Source organism: Symphodus melops, assembly GCF_947650265.1.
Source record: "Symphodus melops genome assembly, chromosome: 18".
Classification (NCBI taxonomy): Eukaryota; Metazoa; Chordata; class Actinopteri; order Labriformes; family Labridae; genus Symphodus; species Symphodus melops.
Genome location: NC_136708.1, coordinates 2,178,178 through 2,197,055, shown reverse-complemented (window position 1 = coordinate 2,197,055; position 18,878 = coordinate 2,178,178). Strand labels below are relative to the sequence as shown.

The window sequence follows — 18,878 nt, the reverse complement described above, 5'->3', positions numbered from 1 at the left end:
TAGCTTTAATGCAGAGCATCTGGGATCCGTTCAGTTCTGTGTCACTCCGGATGAATCAAGGAACAATCCTCTGATTGGGTGCGGCATTAACGCTTCCCAGTTCCAGACTTATGACCTGTTGAAGACGGGAGGGGGGAGGGGAGGGGGGGGGGGGGGGGTAAGCATGTACATAATTGAAATCATATATTGGGACACGCCCTCACTGCTCTCCCAGCCTGGAAACACTCCTCTCAGTCCCGCTTGAGGAGCTGCTTTCAATTCTTGTGCCTTTTTTTTTTTTTTTTTTTCAGAGTTAGATTTTTGTGGTTCAGCTTTCCCCTCGTCTCTACACCCACCCATCGACTGTCTGAAGTCATAAAACCGGATAGAAGGAATGTGGTCGTGCCTGTTTCCTTCTCCCTCTCTCCCTCTCTCCTACTTTTTTAAAAATGTATTTCTTTAAAAACTCTTTGCAACAACACGACTTCAGGTCATTTCCCACAGTCTGAGCGTCTCCCTTAAAACCAAGTCTGGACTGATTTGCATATAAAAGCTGCAGCGTGAACGCGGTCTCCATGGTGACACAGCGGGGTTTTTAATCATTGGGCTCTTTGGGCGAAGTGAGAAATAATCGGTATAAAAAGTGATGAAATCTCTCCGTTAGTTTCCTTCAGCCTGCAGCAGGGACGCAGGTGGAAATGGCTGCAACGCCATCCTCCATGGATCAAAGTGCGTCCGTTAAAAGTTCTTGTTTCTGTCACTCACCGGCTCAGATGTGTCTGATGACCTGACAGATTTTAATCAGCTGTTACGTCGCTCTCTTCAAAGACCCCGTTAATAAAAACATCAGGAGCTACTCTTCCACCGATCACTGTTTGTGTTACTGTCCCTTATTATTGTGAATAACTCTTATTGATCATTAAATTAAACTGATGAGACCTGAGCTCATCACACCTATCAGACCCACTTCCTGTCTGCTGTAAAAACAGGCTTTTTGAATGGGTGTGTATGTGACTTCCTGTCCTTCTGCAGCCTGCCTCTAGTGGACACTTCAGGAACTGCAGGATTTTAAACTTCAGCATGTAAAAAAAACAAACGTTGTTGCTCAGTTTTTATGTAAAAGTTGAGCATCAATACTTTTATTTAGCGCCATGATAACGAGTACGGTTTGTTTGTTTCGTCGAGATCTAAACTTAGACTTTTGATTTTATGAAATGATGTGAATGGGTATTTGTCCCCTCAGGGCTTCTGTACTTTGTGTTAACATTAAAACTACAAAGTGGCGCAGAAACACAAACCAACAGGAGGCAGAACTCTTCTTTTTATGGGCTTTGGTGACCTTGATGTCGTCACTTTTTACTGGTTTCATTCAGGCACAGACATCCTGCAGGGGGTTAATCTTTTATCCAACACACCGCCTGCAATAAAATAAAACAGTCACGGGGTCAAGCCAGGTCATGGTGCTGTGATTGTGCTCCAGCAGCAGGCGATGAAGAGGTTAACTCTGTGACAGAGAGGAGAAAAGAAACCAGCCTCGACATGCAGGCAGTTGTTGCGCAAAAACACCGCGGTCCAACATTTCCTAAAAGTTTCCAGATGTGGAGCAGAGAGCTGCTGAGAGCTGCAGCTCACTGTGAACATTTCACTCCAAACAGTCTGAAACATTCAGGAGAGTCCAGAGAACAACATGAGACGCACTTGGTGTTTTTGTGTGTGGGTGTGAAGGTAGACACGGTGAGCTTGTTGGAGGTCTCAGCTCAGCTCTCTCTCCTCCCAGCTGAGGGAGGATCCAGGACGGCTGCCAGCTGGTGACAGAAGCAATGATCCACTGACACACACACACACACACAGCCAGCAGAAAGACACGCAGCAGGACGAAAAGACAGAAACTCGGCACAGACATGGCTCAGGTAAGAAAAAACACACAGACTATCCTGCTGCTATTGAGGAGACAAACCTGAGGAGACAAACCTGAGGACATCCGGGCGCAGTTTGGACACTTTTAACAAACTTTTACGTTCAGGGAAACTAATCTTAAAAAACTTCTCTAATCTGTGAGGTGTGTTCAACGTGAAATAAGACCGTGGACAGAGATCAGAAGTGTGTTTTGTAACATGCTGGGAGCGTCCAGAGTCATTACAGGACGGTTTCCTGCTGCAGGCGCGCCATCTCACGCAGCCGGAAAAAAATGCGTCCGAGGAGAAACTTCCAGCGGAGTTTAACTGTTTCACTTTTACTTAACAGACATTTTAGAAAGTCTGTGTCCGAAATCCAGAATCCTACACAGCAACGTGAATACCTTTTTTTTTCTCCTCAAACTTCCAACTCTTCCTAAAGGGAGACGCTGTGGAGACGGCTGCCAGCTGCCCCTCCCTGAAAGAGTCCTGTTACACCTTTACGCAAACTTTCTTACACACACACCATGATGAAGAAATGAGCAGATCACTGTCATGTTCTGGCAAAGTAAGATGCATGACGGAGAAGATTCGGGAAGCTTTCATGTTCCTAGTACAGTAACTGAATCAGGGGCGTGTCCCAGTTTGAATGTAGGCCCAGGTGGAGCTCGTCCACCTGTGGAGCAGGATTGTGCAATGCAGCAGGGCTTATTCATTGTCAAAGGGGCCATGAGGCCTTTCTCTGTTAATACATTTAAATCTTAACATATGTGGCGAGTGAATTCTGTCAGGTACACAGGAGTCTCTGGTTTGTTTTTAAAGAGGACTTTCCAGTTCTGACACAACCAATAACGGGACAAATAAGTGATCAAGGCAGACGGGCGACTCCCATGTCCTGAAAAGAACTGCACCGGGAGTCTGTAGAGAGCTGCTCTTTCTGGGGTCAAGAAGTCCTTCCACTGGGTTTTCTCCTTAAGGATCCTTTCTGCTCGGCTCAAAGTAAAACTAAAACTAAAAGTTCTGGTTTTTGTTACCGACAGACTCAGATTGTCATCGTGTGACGAGGTCACAGAAAAGATCCCCCACATAGATGGAGCTCGACACGCTCGGCTCTCACAGCCACCAAACTCCACTGATAAAAACGCACGTTTTACAGGCAGGGGAAGTGAAGCTGCTGCTCCTCTGATGCTTCAATCGGTTTGTTTGAATGACCCCCCCCCCCCCCCCCAACCTTTTGTCATTTCCACCCTTTAATGAGAAGAAGTACTGCACTGGTTTAAAAGCTGGTTTTCCCCTTTAAATACCAGCACAGTCAGCTCCATCCTGATGCTTGCAATGAATGATTAGAAACAGCTGACAGCAGACATTTCAGGAGAACAAGCAGTGCTCCATGCAGCCTGTGCTGGGCCAGGTTGCTGTCGGACGCGCTCACAGTTTGAAGATAAAGCCCCCAAACAAGCTTCTCCGCCCTCAGCGTGGACGTTTCAAAGTGTGTCGAGTTTCAGATCGGCGGGGTTTGGGTGTGGTGATGATGGGGCACTCTTACACAAACAGGCTGAAGTATGTTCTTAAAACTAGATCACACAAAGCTCATCCATGAGTCGGCTTTCTAAACACGGTGTCTACTAAAGGAATGTTTTTCATACTAAACCGAGTGAATGCTAAACGATGACCTCCTGGCTCACTTGATCTCCGTGTTCGGTGAATCTATCGAGGTGTTGAAGTGTCGTGCAGTAACTGTATGTGAACGTGTACTGGCTCTCTCTCTCTGCGTCGGGTTGTCGAGGGCTTGCAGCAGCTTGTGGTGCATCAGTCACAAAGGGTGTGGTTTTGACAAAGCGGTCGGCCCACATGCAACAAATAACTGTAGCCAGACTGTAGCATGTTCGCTGGAGGAAATGAGACGGCCATCTTTGAACGTCGCTTCAGTCCAAATTAAAGGGGAGTTTGGGTGTTTTTACACCTCGGTCCGGTTTCTACATATTTTAGGGTCTTAATGATTCAGTATCCCATCTTCTCCTCATGTTCACCCTTCATGTTTTCAGCCTGTCAAACCTATAAAGTAGCTAAACGAACGTTATCTGATACTGTCCGGCTCAAAGCTCTCGCCTGTTTCTTTTAGGAGTTGGTGGAGACCAAAAACAGAGCGAGGAGAGAATATATGTTCAACTTTTATTCCTTTCATAGGTTGGACAAAAAAACAACATGAGTCAACATGAATGTGCATTTTTTTTCGTGTTGTCATGGAGACCACACAAGGCGTAGGGTGAGACCGAGACAAGCGAGGACCGTTAGTATCACAAAACAATCATCAGCGTGTGTGCAGCAGGCGTGTCCCTCACTGAGACCGTAACGCCACGACATGTGAAGTGATTTGTTCCTTCTATTCACAGGAATGACATTGGAGAAAAAAAAAGCCAGTCAGTGAAGAGTGAAACCTCATTACTGATTTCTTCATTTGTTTTAACAATTTCATAAAATCGTACGCTGCGGTTACAGATCTGTTTGAAGATGTCATCGAGCCGTGATCGTTCTGTTGCCCAGTTTCAGTCACTTTAAGGGAAGATTCAACTGAAGCTCTTTTTAGGTTTATACACCTTTTATATATAAACAATGACGTCCACTGTTTTGTCGACCCACTAATAGTGCTCGGCTGGTTTAGCGACAGGAAACAACTTCTCTAAATGTTGGATCAGAACAGATTTATTACCCAGACACCGCCTGCAAACAGCTCTGTGACCCACCGTTGGGTCCCGACCCGACTGCTCTATACAACAGACACAAGAATCGCTTACAGAGCCGGTTGCAAGACATCGAACTTTGAATAATCCTTTTGAGATTTATCAGTAAAAACAGTTTGAGCAGAACTTGGGTTACATATCTTTAAGGTGTCAAAAGGAAACATGGATGTGAAGTATTTGAAATGTCCAAGAAAAGTCCCAATAAGTAAAACAAACCTGGTGGACTCTTTCTGTTGGTAAGATGTGCAACGCCTCACGTAAACCAAATAAAGGTAAACAAATGTCGCTCACATTGTCGCCCTTATTCAAATAGAGCTTCCCTGTTATTTGTTCAAGAGCTCTGTAAGCATCGGCCTGCTGTCCAAACACAAGAGCAGTTTAAGAGAGAAGGAGGCACTCAGTGTAAGAAAACTCTGCCTCCGTTATTCTTCTTCATAAAAACATTTTTAATTGTGCCTGTTTCCTTCTTGCTGAGCGGCCACTGTGCAGGAGGAGGTGATTCAGCTCACAGGAATTGATGATGGCCTTCCGTCTTCAGATTCACAGTTTTCCCTCCTCTTAAAAAACAGCTCTGTGTGCCTGTTTGTGTTTAACGGAAACACCTGAACGCATCCTGTGCAGAGCCGCAGAATCTGCTGATAACTCCTCGCACATTCACTTCTTTTTAAATTGTTTTCCTTTCATAGCAGGCTCGTCCACATGCTGCGGCCTTTTTGCCTTTTTATCAAATCAGAGACAGGAAACGTTGAGAGGAGAGACAACAATTCAAATTCATTCATTAAATGATGTCCATACCACGACAACAACATTAAAAGTCTTATTTGCACAGTATTTAATAACTTCATGTTTTTGTTTCTTAAAAAGTTGTTTACGCAAACACCTGCACATTGTCCAAATTGCACAAATAGGTTGGCAACGTTTCAGTACCAAACGCCTGGTCAGCGTATACGAACAATCTCTCTCTTTCTTCTGCACAGAAATATCTGCTGTCGCTGCTTTTAACTCATACTTTGAGTAATACAGATCATCTTGTGCTCATATGGTTTTCATTTTAAGAGTGAATTATATTTCTAACTATCTCTCCTGGTCGGTTGTAAGCTGCGGTTGTTGTGTGTGCAGAGACAACATCGAATCCTTGCTGGGTTTAAAATCGTACTTTGTGTTTTTTTTGCTCTCCCAGTTTTCAGGCCTGGAGCAAGCAATCGGCACACTGGTCAACCAGTTCCACTCTGCTTCACCAACCAACAGTGGAACCCTTAAACCTGACGAGTTTAAGAGCCTTCTGTCCAGCCAGATGCCCAACATGGCCAAGGTAAAACCGCCGTCAGCCTCTGTGTGTGTGTGTCTTTCCTGCAGCTGGGTGTGGCTGCCCTTGACTCACCGCACACAGACAGAAACATGCTCGACGGCACAGTCACTCTACACACTGATGTGCACACATCGATATAAAACCCGGGCTTAGCTCACTGCTGAGAAAAAAATGATGTGATTCACCGCACCATCAGAGAGGGGGGGGGTTTGTGTTTAAAAGGAGTAGACCACAAAAAAATCTGTCATTTGAATATCCATTTGTCTGTGCTAGCATGGCTAACGTTAGCCACTCCCTGTGCTGAGTACACACAAGACCATTTTAAAAACATGGAAGATCTCAGACGTGCAGTTTCGACTGAGAAGAACGCAGCATGGTTGGTGACGCTTCCTGGTCTGCTTGCTGTCATCTCATTGGCTATTGAAGGTATTCTGTCAGATCAGCTTGGTAGATCTCAGATGCTTGACTCAGTGGGGGGCAGTTAAATAAAATAATCATATTGAACCTACACATTTGTGGGCTATTTGCCTCGAATCAGGCCAAGTCCCCCATGTCATTGGGCGGGGAGCAAATCGGGCCCAAAATAGCCAACCGTAGCCATGTTTGATTTATCGCCAAATTATGATTGTTTCCAAAGTGTAATCTTAATTTTAGGCCGTTCAACTAGTCTGGATCTAAATTCCTGTTTACTGCTAAAGTCCATCCCTAGTTTGAATGATTGAAGCTGTTGATTGTAGGAGCTTTCCAACTAACACAGCCACTCGTAAAGCATTGCTGACTCATTGTATGCTAGCTGTTAGCCAAGCTACATTTAGCTAACATTGGTCGCTTCACAAAGTTAGCTTTTGAAATTACTGGCAAACGGAAAGCTAACACATTTTTTTTAAAGGACTGCAACAAAAAACAGAAGTCTGATGAATTATCTGAATTATTCACTCAATTGTTGGATTTTGTTTTGTTAGCTAGCTTGTGTTCAGCTATGTTACAAGCAAGCGATAAAGCTAACAAACGTGGTTCCCCCTTTGTTTTCCCACATTTTTGTTTCACCATGGACAGAAGGTTAATTTTTCTGTCTGCATTTATTCGATGCTGGCTCTTTGTTTTGTTAGTCTTTCTAAGCTAACGTAAGCTACTGTTGGTCATGAAGAGATGTTAAAGAGAGAGCAAAGGCTCCACTCCAGAGAGCGCCATCACTCATTAGCACAACATCCTTTGGATTTCCTGGAAAAAAAGAGTCCTTTTATAAATGAGCTCACAGGCTGCAGGGTGACAAAAGGAAAGGTCGTGTTATTTAAGTTATGTTGAAATCTTTTGACACATTGGGAAAACAAAGCCATTAATCTATGTTCGCTGCACTTTTTCTCACTGGTGAAATGGATCCTTTGTGAGGCACTCATTGTTTGTGTGGGTCTGATGTAACTCATCAACAGCACCTCCTATAAAAAACCTTTGGCAGCATTTATTCTGTTTTCCTTTTTAATCACCCTTTTCTGGAAAAAAACGACAAACGAGAAGAAGACAAACGTTGTTACAAAGCCAACGTTGTCATTGTTGTCATTCAGAATAAACATGAAAACTGAAAGGGAGCAGTTCTAGCAGGAGTCCTTCACTTCTTATTTTAGTTTGTTGTGAAGATAAATATTGACTTTAGTTGACATCAGTCAACCTGACAGGTAAAGAAACACAAGCAGACAAACGGGCGAACATTTAAAACAACAAGAACATGAAGTGATTATTTAACTTTTATTGTACGTCACCGCTGCATCCACAGTCATCTCATTATTTTTCTCCATAGTAGATTTAATATGGGTGGAAAAACAAGGAGAGGGGAGGGTTTTTTTTCCCCAGAATCCCACTGTGACATCACAAGGAGAGCACATTTGAAATGGAGCGATTTTCTCTGTGTTGTCAGTCATTCGCAGACCACAAAGAAAGGACTGAATGAATTTATTTTTGTGGGTCTGTCGACTCTCAAGTTATCCAACTACAAGTTCAAAAACACTGTCAAAGTGGATTTCTCCCAAAATGTCCCCTTTAAAATTGACTAACAATGAAAAACAGTCAGAATTGAGCTGAAGTTAGCGTCTTTACTGACACAGCTTGTTTCTTTGGGGAAAATGAAACTTAACATGTTGCTCCTCTCTCCACAGTCGTTCCTCTCAGACCAGGGCATGGGTGACATCCTAACGAAGATGGGTGTAAAAGACGGCGAGGGAATCTCTTTCAAGCATTTCTGGGGCTTGATCCAGACAGTAGCCACGAACCAGCACAGCATCCTCGCAGGCCAGAGGGGCTGCAGCTGCATCCTCCTGTGAAGAGCCGCGCTAAGAGCGACACATCAGCCGCCTGGAGTCTTAACTAAACACAGTAACACATTGTTCATCAGCCCCCTCGTCCGCTGTCGGACAGAATAAAGACGTGCAGTCTTCACACAGAAAGCACCTCGAAACATTCAGGACCAAAAAACTACATTTATCACTTCCAATTCCACTACATGTCCCAGCATGCTTTGCACCAGTTAAAGGTACAATCAGGTGATTTTGCCTTTTCTGAGTCAACACATTGTCACACAAGTGTCAAATAATTTGCAATAAGATCTTCTTAAATCCAAAGAGACATGGATTTAGCATTTAGCATAGTGCCATATTAAACATTACTGCGCTTGATTACATTTGTTTAGGGGTTATAATTAGGGTGGGGAAAGTGTATAACAATAATCGAATCTCTCGTGCCAAATATCGATATATAATTAAGCTCTCTAAACAGTCTCGCTTGCCAATTGAACTGACTTAATCACTCCTTCATAACTCCTCAAGGTGGCGCTTATGACATGAATAAGGGTAACAGGTCAGAAGTATCGTATAGATATTGAATTGACAGTTACCCCGTGATCCCCAGCCCAACTTTGACCAGATTGTAGACGAATCAGACGAGCTACAAGAATACATTTTTTGTCACGCTTTTGAATCGTTGCCAGCTTCAGAATCAAAGTGGTCAAACGTGTTCGCAATAATCAGCAACAATCTCAAAGCTTATTCTCAAACCAAAACGCTCATTTTAAATTTAACTGGTGCTAAAGGCAGGAAGCATTAACCAATCACTCCAAGTATTTCATATGTTCCCCGTGTATGAATGTGACTCATGGAGCCTTTTAAAGGGTTGCGTTTACTTCATGAACATGAGGATAAACTGCCCAGCGATAAGGAATGCATCACTTTGTAATCTTCAAAAAGCTCGAACAACAGCGTTAACGCGGCCTTAGATTAGAAACAACGCATCACTCCACTTGTTTAAAAAGGGAACAAGAACAAGGTCTGAGGTGTCCATTTTTTTTTCTCACATTTCTGGCAACAGTCATCTCATTAGTTAACCACTCGATCGCCAAGCCTTTAGTTTACATACAGCCATAAAGTCAAATCAAACGATGCCAACTCGTGAGTACAATTTGATTGTATGAGAGTGATGCATGGAAAGAGAATTGATCTTATCCTGTGTGCAGAAGAGTTCAACCTCGTCTCAGTCTTTAGGTCAACAACTCATCTCAAGTCCTTTCTCGTATGTCGGCATCAAAACACTTCACGTTCAGTTTGGATTCTTTCTAAATGTTGGAATATTTTAACTATGCAAACATCAGGAGAAACATCTCAAAATGTGCTTTTTTTTTCTCCCGTTTTTTTTATCAGTCCTGCTTTACCTTCTGTTATCCTGCGTTTTCTATGTATTTATGTTTTATAATTCCCCGTGTTCCGATCTGTGTGACGCCTTAAGAAAAATGATGTAATAAAAGAAATCACCACCAAAAATGCATTTGTCATTGCTGAATCTTTTATTGATTAATTATTGATTAGTGACAGCCGTGCCAACAAGTCGAAGCTTTATTTCAGTATCATATCGTCAAACGAGTCGTGTGTCAGATCAAAGACTGTATGAGAGAAGACGACGCAGCTACTGTGAAGTTCGTGGACGACAGTTATGAAATGTTAAGTTTGGAAGCATCACCGTCTTTGAGGGGGAGGGAGGAAGAATGACCATATTTGGCTGAGAGGGCGGAGCTAAAATGAGTGAGTTGTAATTCAGGGGCTGGATCCTTAGAAAAACTGGAAGGCTGATTAAGTCATAAAGGCCCAATTCAAAGTCTCCTTTACATCCCAACTTTCCACAGCCAACAAAAGAACCAAATGGCAGATTGTCAAGCAGCTGACAATTGAAGCTTTTTCTTCTTTTTTTAAAACTGTTTATTTTTATTTTTGCCTTTAATTTAATGACAGCAGATAGAGTATGAAACTAGGGAGAGAGTGGGGAAGGAGCCTGAGGCTGCCCACTCAGAGGACCTCAGCCTCTGTACACATGAGGGCACACTAAACGCTAGGCCATCTTCGCCCCCTGACAATTAAACTTTAAATGTGAGTAACTGGGTTTTCAGCTCAGTTAAAAGGAGGCTTTGAAACTTTAAATTACCTTTGCAAGAAAAGATCAAGTTGCATGACATGTGTTTGTTTGGGTGCAGCTGTCGAAGTTGCTAGGCAACAGCAGGGCGTTAGGTAACGAAAGGATAAAGGCGGGGACTGCTGATGATGCAAACAATAAGTCCTCTGTTCAGACCATCATATTTATAATACAATGACTGCATGGGTCCTTGGTTGGACGCTGACCCCAAACTGAGACACAGCTAGCCAGCCAGGTTACAAATATGCAGCTGTTGTTTTTGCTAGCTAGGATGCTAGTTTTGTGCAGCAATAAAGCTCATTTAAAACAAATCAATGGAATAATCCGAATGTATTCAAGAGATTTTCCATGTCATCATGCAACTTGTCCAACAGATGTAGCCCAACCCTAAACCCTCCCCAGTTTTACTCTAAATGAGTCCATCATTTGCAAAGACGACATTAAACTAAAGATTGAGACCAACGTAGACATCAGACTCTTCAGCCAGTGAAGTCGCCCCCTGCTGGAGATTAGAAAGATTACAGCTTCAATTAATTTCTGTAGTGCCTTGCAAGCTACGCCATCTCTCAAGTACAGACTATGAGTCGTAACTTTATGCATAAACGAATAGGCTAACAAACTATGCTATATATGCATTTATGGTTTTTTGTTGTCATTGGAAGAAGGAGCACATCCTATCTTGAGCTTCTTCCCCTCAGGAGTGCCTCTGAAGAACTCCAAGTAAGACGAGAACACGTACTTATTCATGACCTTCACCTTCCCGAAGATGTCGAGCTCTGTCTCCTCATCGCGTTCGTTGGCGATCATGATCATTTTTGACTTCGTGTACAAATCATTCTCCTTCGCCACGACTTCATCCAACCAGACCTGTCTCTCCTGGGGGGCCATCTGGTAGTTCTCAATAGTGCAGCCATAGAACCCTCTCCGCAGATGGTTGGGCCGGGGTTTCTCCGTCTCCATCGGGTGTTCAGACCCAACGAACGCAGTGCACAGGGAGCTGTCGGTCCCTCTCGATCGACTGACCTCGCAGCCTATGACGCTCATGAGGAAGAGAGAGAAGGTTCTGAAGTTCAGCACGGACGCAGAAAACACGGCTGTCATGAAGTATCGACCCCACCTCTCACAGTTGTAGCTGCACTGCTGGTACTGGAACGTCTGCCGACAGAAGTCAGAGAATTGGTGCGCTTTCAGACCCTGTCTCAGCTCCTGGAGGGACGACTCCTCCTGCGGCTCATTGAAATGTAGACGGAAGTTTTCGATTTCAGCTCCACCGTTAGTGCTCATGAACTTCCCCGCCAGAGTGACATTTAGACTCTTCCCTTGTACTTTGTAGATGCACTCATTCAGAACGTAGTAAAGGTCCGACGAAACCTCCTCTCTTGCATTGTATCGTATCTCCACGAGTAAATCTTGGATGGTATTGATGTGCTTGATGACGATTTTTTCCTCGGGTCCTGGCTCTTTAAGCCAAACTGCGCCCTTTTGTTCGCCCTGTGGTGAGACATAATCAGGAGCCCGCCGTCGCTCGCTCTCAAAGAACAAGCTCCACGTCAGCCCCTCCAGGCAGTCAATGGATGGGTACTTCTTGCGAAGCTCTCTTGGAACAAACATTTGAGGGTGTCGCGGCCAATCCAGCGTCTGAAGATACAAAGCACTTCCTGTAAAATCAGGAAACGTTGGACCTGCGCAGCCAAGTTCCTCTCGCATAACGAGGTCTCCTCTTTGGTCCAGTTCAGCGATGACTCTTCTTCTGTGATCACTGGACCTCCAGATGCCCTCAGTCTTAGTCAGGATTTCTCCGTCAGATCTCACAGACAGGAAGGAGTTGTAAAGGTGAAGCTTTGTTTCCACTCCAAGAGACCTGAGGACCTTTAGCAGCTGCGAAACGAAGCTCAAGTCATTTCCAAGCTTGCAGCTGACGAGGCTGATGGAACAAACACGACCAGGATGGACTTTGGTGTTTAACACTGTCATGAATACGGCAAGTTCTTCAGGATCAAAACCAGAAAGGACTGATCCTTTGGTACCGGTGCTGCCGTGACCAACCAGAACGACGTCATGGTTAGGAATAGAAAAGAAACGGCTCCCCATGAGAATCTGCAGTGCCCCCTTCTGGTAGCTCAGCAGTGTTGATTCCCTTGGATTCCTCTCAAACAGGTTCGTGGCTGACTCAATAACTGCTGCGTCTTCTTCCATAATGACGATCAACTGATGTCTGTTTGGGGTATCAACTTCTCTCGGGTTTAAACACTCTCGGTTCGACAAAACCTGAGTCTCTAATTCGTCTTTTCGACAGGATCTGAAGCCGTCCGAACTCTGACGCCGGGCCTCTGACATCAAAGGTGCTGTTTGCCGTACGTCTACACTTGCGTTGGATGCACTTGTGGGTTTGGACTTCCTGTAGTTGGTAGGATCCATCGACCATGTGCCAGCATCTCCAGGATCAGAAGGGACGGGGTCATATCTCGGTGGCGTTGTCTCAAAATACGCCCTGGAAATAAATAAGGCACGTGTGAATGATAAACTGATGGATTAAATGCTAACCCTGTTTATGAGTCTGAACACTTCCACTCTGCTCTTTAGAAATATCTGAATGCTCTTTGTGATGACTGTTTTCATTACTTCAACCATCAGTCCACATTTCTCAGCTAAACAAACACAGGTGATATCCTGAAGTATTTTAAATACAGTTGCTTGAAAGATGTCAATACTTGGTTACCATTTGAAAGAGGTCTGCGACTCGTGCCATCATTCACCCGGTCACCCGGTCACCCACACATCATGGTCGAGGCCGCTATGCAAAGTGACAATAAATTCTAATCTAGCCAAATCCACACACACTCATAGCTACGCCTTCAGTGGCACTTTGGTGCCTAAAGACAGGGAAGCCTTTAAACACACTGATGAGAAGCTCGTTGTCTTTAACCGTGACGTGCAAGGCCTCCCTCGAACGACCATTTTTTGGATACCTTGATCAAAACGACCTCCAGTTATGATGTTTGTGTGCGAAACTGCTGAATTGTTTGTTTGTGTATAAATATCTGTGACCTGTGAGCTCCTCAAACGTCGGCCTCTGAACTCGATCTGCTGACTATCCTTCAGTCATTTCTCTAACACACACGTGCTGCTAGCATGTTTTTGAAATGCTGTGTCACAACGTAATTCAAGATGGCTGATACGAGAGTTAACTGATGAATGTGCAGTATTAGCAAAGAGAGAAGAAGAGCACTCCCCAGCTTTAGTCTTGAACAGTTACATCCACAGATGGAGCTCAGCGACGACAGAGAAGCGGAGTGATGAGGACGGGAGGACTCTCTGCTGTGCATGAAAACTTTAAAGTTAAAACACCAGTGTGACAGCTGACTGGGAATAAAGAATCAAACTGGTTTCATAACCGTTGATACTCATTGGTGATAGCATATCCTGATTGGCTAAGCTTTAAACACTAAATGTTGCTTTTACACAAGTTTGCAGTGTAAGTTCTGAAACAACATGTCAGACATTTTAGATGAAAGAAGCGTGCACTCTGATATTTGGATCTTTATGTGTCTGACCTGTTTCCGAGATTGGAGCTGAATGGAGTCGTCTGAGCACCCCGGGCTGAAATGACAGAAAACACAGTCAGCTGGTTATCATGAATCATCTGCTCATAATCATGACAGCTCAAAATCATAGTGTGTCATTATTAATGCCGAAGCCTGAGTGACGTCCCCCGGCTCTTCCTGCAGGGGGCGCTGTAGTCCCGTCGGCGGCGGTCTCCGTGCTGGAAATGCTGTCTCAGGCTAACTTTGAGTCAAGCTAACGACAGGCTGAGAGCTGAGGCGGGTTTTAAGCCTCCTGACAAACCGTTACACGGCGCCCACCTGTCAATCAGCTCAGCTACACGCCTTATTGTGAATAACTCTGATCCTTCATCCAATCAAAACTGCTGAGTCATCAAAACATTCCCCCGTACAGTGTGTGTGGATGGAGACATGAGCTAATCACACCTACGTGCTGTAAACATGTTCATGTCTGCTGTAAAAACAGGCTGTTTGAATGGGTGTGTATGTGACTTCCTGTGCTGCTGCAGCCAGCCTCTAGTGGACACTCCAGAACTGCAGCCAGCCTCTAGTGGACACTCCAGGAACTTTTTTAAACATCTGAGGTTGCCGCTCAGTCAAAACAGTATCGGGGGGGGGGGGGGGGGGGGGGGGGGGGGGGGGGGGGGTATATTACTGCTCGACTATCAGATTTTTAAAGTTGTTTCTCAGATCCTATTGTTAAATTAGAAGCTTATAATGTTTAAAAAAGTATAATGGTCTTGGGGGTGCTGGTAGCATAGTGGTCAGCGTGCACGCCCTATTTACAGAGGCTCCCCAATAACTGACTCTACAGTCTATAAAGGCATAAAAAGCCCAACAAATGAACCTTAAAGAAATAATAACGCAGTCTTACCTGCCAAAGACAGCTGAAGGACAGCCAACACATACAATCCTCTGACTTCCTGCATGGCTCTGAGTTTCTCTGCAGCTGTGAGTGAAGAGTCCATCAGGAAGAGGAGCGTCGAGTTATCATCTCTCCACATTTGGTTAGATAAAAAATGAAATGTCGTTTATGAATGCGCCGTTTGTCAGTTACACATTATCAGACTGCAGACAGACTCACTTCATCTCCTGCAGGACGTCGCTTTGTTCTGTGTTTTGAAAGTTTATCTTTGCCATAAACTGGGTGTGTTGGAAAGATGCACTTGAGATGAATACACTTAAACAGTCCACTAAACATTCAAATAAACAACAAACACATGTAGAATAAAAACTGTTTTTCACGATTTACATTGTTTGGTTAAAAGTTTTTTAAATAGCAACTCTCTGATTTTATATTAATTCTTTAAACATCAAATACAATATAAACTCCTCTCCTCCATGTTCCTCTGACTCTAACATGTCTGTCTACAAACCCCCCAATAATAATATAATAATGAGACAGTTATCAGTTTTATCTTGTTTTACTTTGCTGTATTTTATTACTTTTATTCAACTTTTTTACTGGATTTTATTTTTTCTTCGACTTGTTGTCGGTTCACCAAAAGGATTCTTGTAAAGGGCTAAATAAATAAAGTACATTTACATTTACAGTTACACATTTTATCTGATCGTTTACCAGCCAATCATAACTTTTAGAACAAATACACATCTTTTACTGTCCCTAATTATTACACATGTATAAGACATGTATATAGCTGAACCTTTAAGTACCTGTACCTGTGCTATAGCTGTGACATATTCATTTCCTCATGAGGATCTTCCATTGTGTGGTTTTGAATTTGCATGTTTTTATTGATTTATTTTTTGCAGCCTGTTTTTCCTAATGGCAATCATGCTGCTCTGTTGGCTGCCATGGCAACCTCCTCAGATGTATTTCTTCTCATGAAGGGGGCGTGTCCTCAGAGATCATTTGTTTCGGTCTGAAAATCTCCTTCGTAAGTCTCATTGTGAGCCTTTAAAAGTCAAGCAAAAAGTTAATCCTTGCTGGCTGCAGCTTCAGGTGGAACATCCCTGCTGCGTGTGCTTGATGCTGTTTTCAGTCACTACGCAGCAGCTGACAGGCAGCAGCACACCTGTCTCCTGTCATGCTGCTCGGCCGTCGTACACCTGTGAGGCAGCTGCTTCGTGTTTGATGCTGGAGGCGTTCAGCCTGTTACCACATGGCTCTTTCCAGGTCACTGCTAATCCGCTCCAATCTTCTTTTCTCCTCATTAGCCATCTTACCCGCTCCTTTCCCCGCTGCGCTCACAACCAAGCCGGTCTACTCTAAATCTGTTGGGACTAATTTTACACGCCACAGTTTGCTGCTCGAGTTGTGCTGAATTTCAACCTGTAGCGCTGTGAGATGTCGGGGCGGAAAAAAGACTTTTACATGAACAAACAGAGCGATCAGAGAAGAGAGAGAGGGGGCTTTAACGATCCTGCATGTGCATGAGGAGGAGACCAGGTGGAGCTAATCATCAGAAGATCCTCCAGCTGTGTATCAAGATGGAGTTCTAGATGAATAAACACCAGACAGGTACACACACACACACACACACACACACACACACACACACACACACACTGCACAGCCTGCATGTCTATGCTTTTAAAGAGGTGGCCAGGAGGACGTTTTTATTTTCCTCGTCAGACGTGAGGAGAGAGATGCACATTTTAACTTAAAGAAGACACAGACAGCTGTTCAGAGTACTGATGCATTTAAACATCATACTTTGACAAGAAACTGTATTTTAAATCCTTAGTTTAAATAAATAAAAAAATGCATTTCTTTGCATAGGAGCAGATAAAAGAACTAGAGAGGTAAAACAGCCTGCTGCTGTAATGATCTATCAAACACTGATGAATCAGCTGCATCAACACAGGGCCTGATTGAGGTCAATAAAGGGGAACTGTAGCGAAGGACTTAATCAATTGGACCTTAAATCTGACCTGTGTGTCCACGCTGGGTAATGTGGAGCACTGTCCGTGGTTAGCCTTTTAGCTTAACGTCACTCTGCTTCTCAAATCAGCGCTCAGAGTCGGAGGAGCTGTAAGTCTGTTGTGTGGGTCAGGCTGGGAAAACACAGGCTGCCTTTAACTGGCTATACGTGAATGTATACTTCCTCTGCGTCCTCTCTTCTCCTCTGACCTGATCGTTACCTTACACGCCATCATGGAGGATCCCTCGATCCATTCAATGCATCAGCAGGAGGCGAGGTGACGAGGAGAGAAGGAGATGAGGAGGTCAGAGAGAGAGTCACATGACCGGCGTGGTGTTAAATTCTGCACCTCCACACCAAAGATCGAACGAAAGCCAAAACTGAAACATCAGTAAACTCTGCAGCTCCTCCAGCATCGCTTCAGTCAGTCACATGTTCAGACGTAAAGCTCTGTGTTCACGCTGAACAGACGGCGTTGTCGATGTTTCACTCATTGGCTCCATCATGTTTTCTATGTGGATCCTTCCTGTCCCACTGACACGCTCCAAACAGAGACTGCGGTGTGGATTCAGTGAAAAGGGAGGAGGGTTCTGTGAAGACGTTCCTGCCTGTAGAAACACGGGCGCATAAACACAACATGCGCTGTTCATCAGGTCACTACAGGAAGCTTCAGGCGTCCGCAGGTCGCTTAAAGCAGTTCGTCTCGGTACGGCGAGCATTTTGCGGCGTTTCCATAGACTGATCCCGGGAAAGATTCCCAAATAACCAATCCGTACTGTCCCACTTTTTGGGACCCTGCCGTTGGCCTGCCAGGAATATCAAGCTGACCCGAAAAGGTGGAGCTAAACACCGCAGTCCGCTGATTGGTTGAAAGAATCATCACTTCCTGTGTGAAAACTCTGCCGTGTTTAAACCATTGACTGTAACACAGCTGATTGTTTCCGTGTGTGTTTGTCCTCGCCGCTCGCAGCCTTCTCTGAAACAGAGCTGGATGAGTTCTTGTAATAAAGAGTCACATGACAGTGACAGAGGAGATGACCTGCTGGATGTCTTCTTCGTTGGTTTTGTTTGTGTAGCGTTTTTCTCCTTTGTTGAATTTATTAGTTAGCTGTTAGCATGTGATGCTATTACGTAGCGGCTATCGGCATCCGGCGTACACGCCATCTACCAAACAGGGCACGGGTGGCTGTGGAAACAGAAACCGTACCAAACTGTACCGATCCGTACCGGACTGCTGTGTGGAAACGGGCCTTTATACTTCCTGCCAGATGGACATCGTGTGCACACTGCAGCGTGGTGAATGCACGTAGATCATTACAGGCGGCTGAATGGAGACATTTCTGCAGCAGATGTTTCAGGTCAACTTCATGTGGTTAAAAGTCTCCAGGGGGCGTGGCCACCACAGACTCAGTCAGCCTGACGAAGGTCATCAAACTGTGAATCTGTCACTGCGTTTTGATTTGATGCATTTTATTGAAGAAGTGATCCCTTCGCTTGGTCTCCTTCTCAGAGAATCACAGAGGTGTTAAAGGGTCAGGAGTGTGTGTGTGTGTGTGTGTGTGCATGTCTGCCTGCGTGTGTGTGTGTGTGTGTGTGTGTGGAGCTCCCGCTGTGCCGTGCTCTCTCACCCTTCTGCAACGTCGCGATGCCATGTGAATTCACAGACAGGGACCCCGATGTGACGTCACTGCAGAGTCAATATGAATGTCTCAGTGAGGGAGGGAGACATTCCCTCAGATCCCAAAGATCAGACAGAAACAAATCTAAAAGAAAAATCCCAGAACAGCCGGAGGAGTCAGTGAGCTCTGAGGTTCAGTTCTCTCCACCTGTGCAGGTTGTGATGCGTCACACCGCCTGCAGGGGGAGCCTGCAACCTGCTGCTCCTCCTGACGGAGGAGGAGGAGGGAGCAGAGGGAGGAGGAGCGGGCTCAGAGGCTTTGTTATGATAGTAAAGGCTGAACCTCGGTCAGCGGTTTCTCCTCACCGGGTCACGTTTGGAGGAGTTTGTTCCCGGAGCAGGAGAGAGGAGGAGAACAGAGAGGAGACGATCAGCGGACCGT

General features: G+C 44.7%; 3 protein-coding genes across 5 annotated transcripts in view; 2 read left to right on the top strand and 1 right to left on the bottom strand.

The window, feature by feature from the left end:
• Nucleotides 1–1,482: 1,482 nt before the first annotated feature.
• On the top strand, nucleotides 1,483–9,727 carry s100v2 (S100 calcium binding protein V2). Its single transcript, XM_079368901.1, has 3 exons — nucleotides 1,483–1,889; nucleotides 5,796–5,927; nucleotides 8,075–9,727. Exons 1-3 carry the CDS (start codon nucleotides 1,881–1,883, stop codon nucleotides 8,237–8,239), a joined length of 306 nt encoding a protein of 101 aa, XP_079225027.1. The 5' UTR covers nucleotides 1,483–1,880; the 3' UTR covers nucleotides 8,240–9,727.
• LOC306839943 (uncharacterized protein) lies at nucleotides 9,610–15,691 on the bottom strand. 2 transcript variants are annotated; one of them, XM_079368899.1, is made up of 4 exons: nucleotides 15,608–15,691; nucleotides 14,808–15,126; nucleotides 13,925–13,970; nucleotides 9,610–12,861 (listed from the first exon to the last, which is right to left on the bottom strand). In XM_079368899.1, exons 2-4 carry the CDS (start codon nucleotides 14,935–14,937, stop codon nucleotides 11,007–11,009), a joined length of 2,031 nt encoding a protein of 676 aa, XP_079225025.1. In that variant the 5' UTR covers nucleotides 14,938–15,126; nucleotides 15,608–15,691; the 3' UTR covers nucleotides 9,610–11,006. The 2 variants fall into 2 exon arrangements, with proteins under 2 accessions (XP_079225025.1, XP_079225026.1); XM_079368900.1 differs by having other exon boundaries at nucleotides 14,808–14,882; nucleotides 15,614–15,679.
• Nucleotides 15,692–16,324: 633 nt separating this feature from the next.
• Nucleotides 16,325–18,878, top strand: part of sema4ab (sema domain, immunoglobulin domain (Ig), transmembrane domain (TM) and short cytoplasmic domain, (semaphorin) 4Ab) — a 13,107-nt gene continuing 10,553 nt past the window's right edge. Inside the window, exon 1 of one of the 2 annotated variants that reach the window (XM_079368476.1) lies at nucleotides 16,325–16,415. In XM_079368476.1, the coding sequence (XP_079224602.1) occupies nucleotides 16,397–16,415 (19 nt within the window). In that variant the 5' untranslated portion in view covers nucleotides 16,325–16,396. Of the gene's footprint in view, nucleotides 16,416–18,103; nucleotides 18,177–18,878 lie in introns of those variants that run through there. The other variant, XM_079368475.1, reaches the window with a different exon arrangement.

Coding starts and splice junctions, on each gene's coding strand:
- s100v2 (XM_079368901.1), top strand. Junction 5,928..8,074: donor AGATGCCCAACATGGCCAAG/GTAAAACCGCCG, acceptor CTCTCTCCACAG/TCGTTCCTCTCAGACCAGGG.
- LOC306839943 (XM_079368899.1), bottom strand. CDS start 14,937: ATGTGGAGAGATGATAACTCGACGCTCCTCTTCCTGATGGACTCTTCA. Junction 13,971..14,807: donor CCTTCAGCTGTCTTTGGCAG/GTAAGACTGCGT, acceptor CTGTCATTTCAG/CCCGGGGTGCTCAGACGACT. Junction 12,862..13,924: donor AGCTCCAATCTCGGAAACAG/GTCAGACACATA, acceptor ATTTATTTCCAG/GGCGTATTTTGAGACAACGC.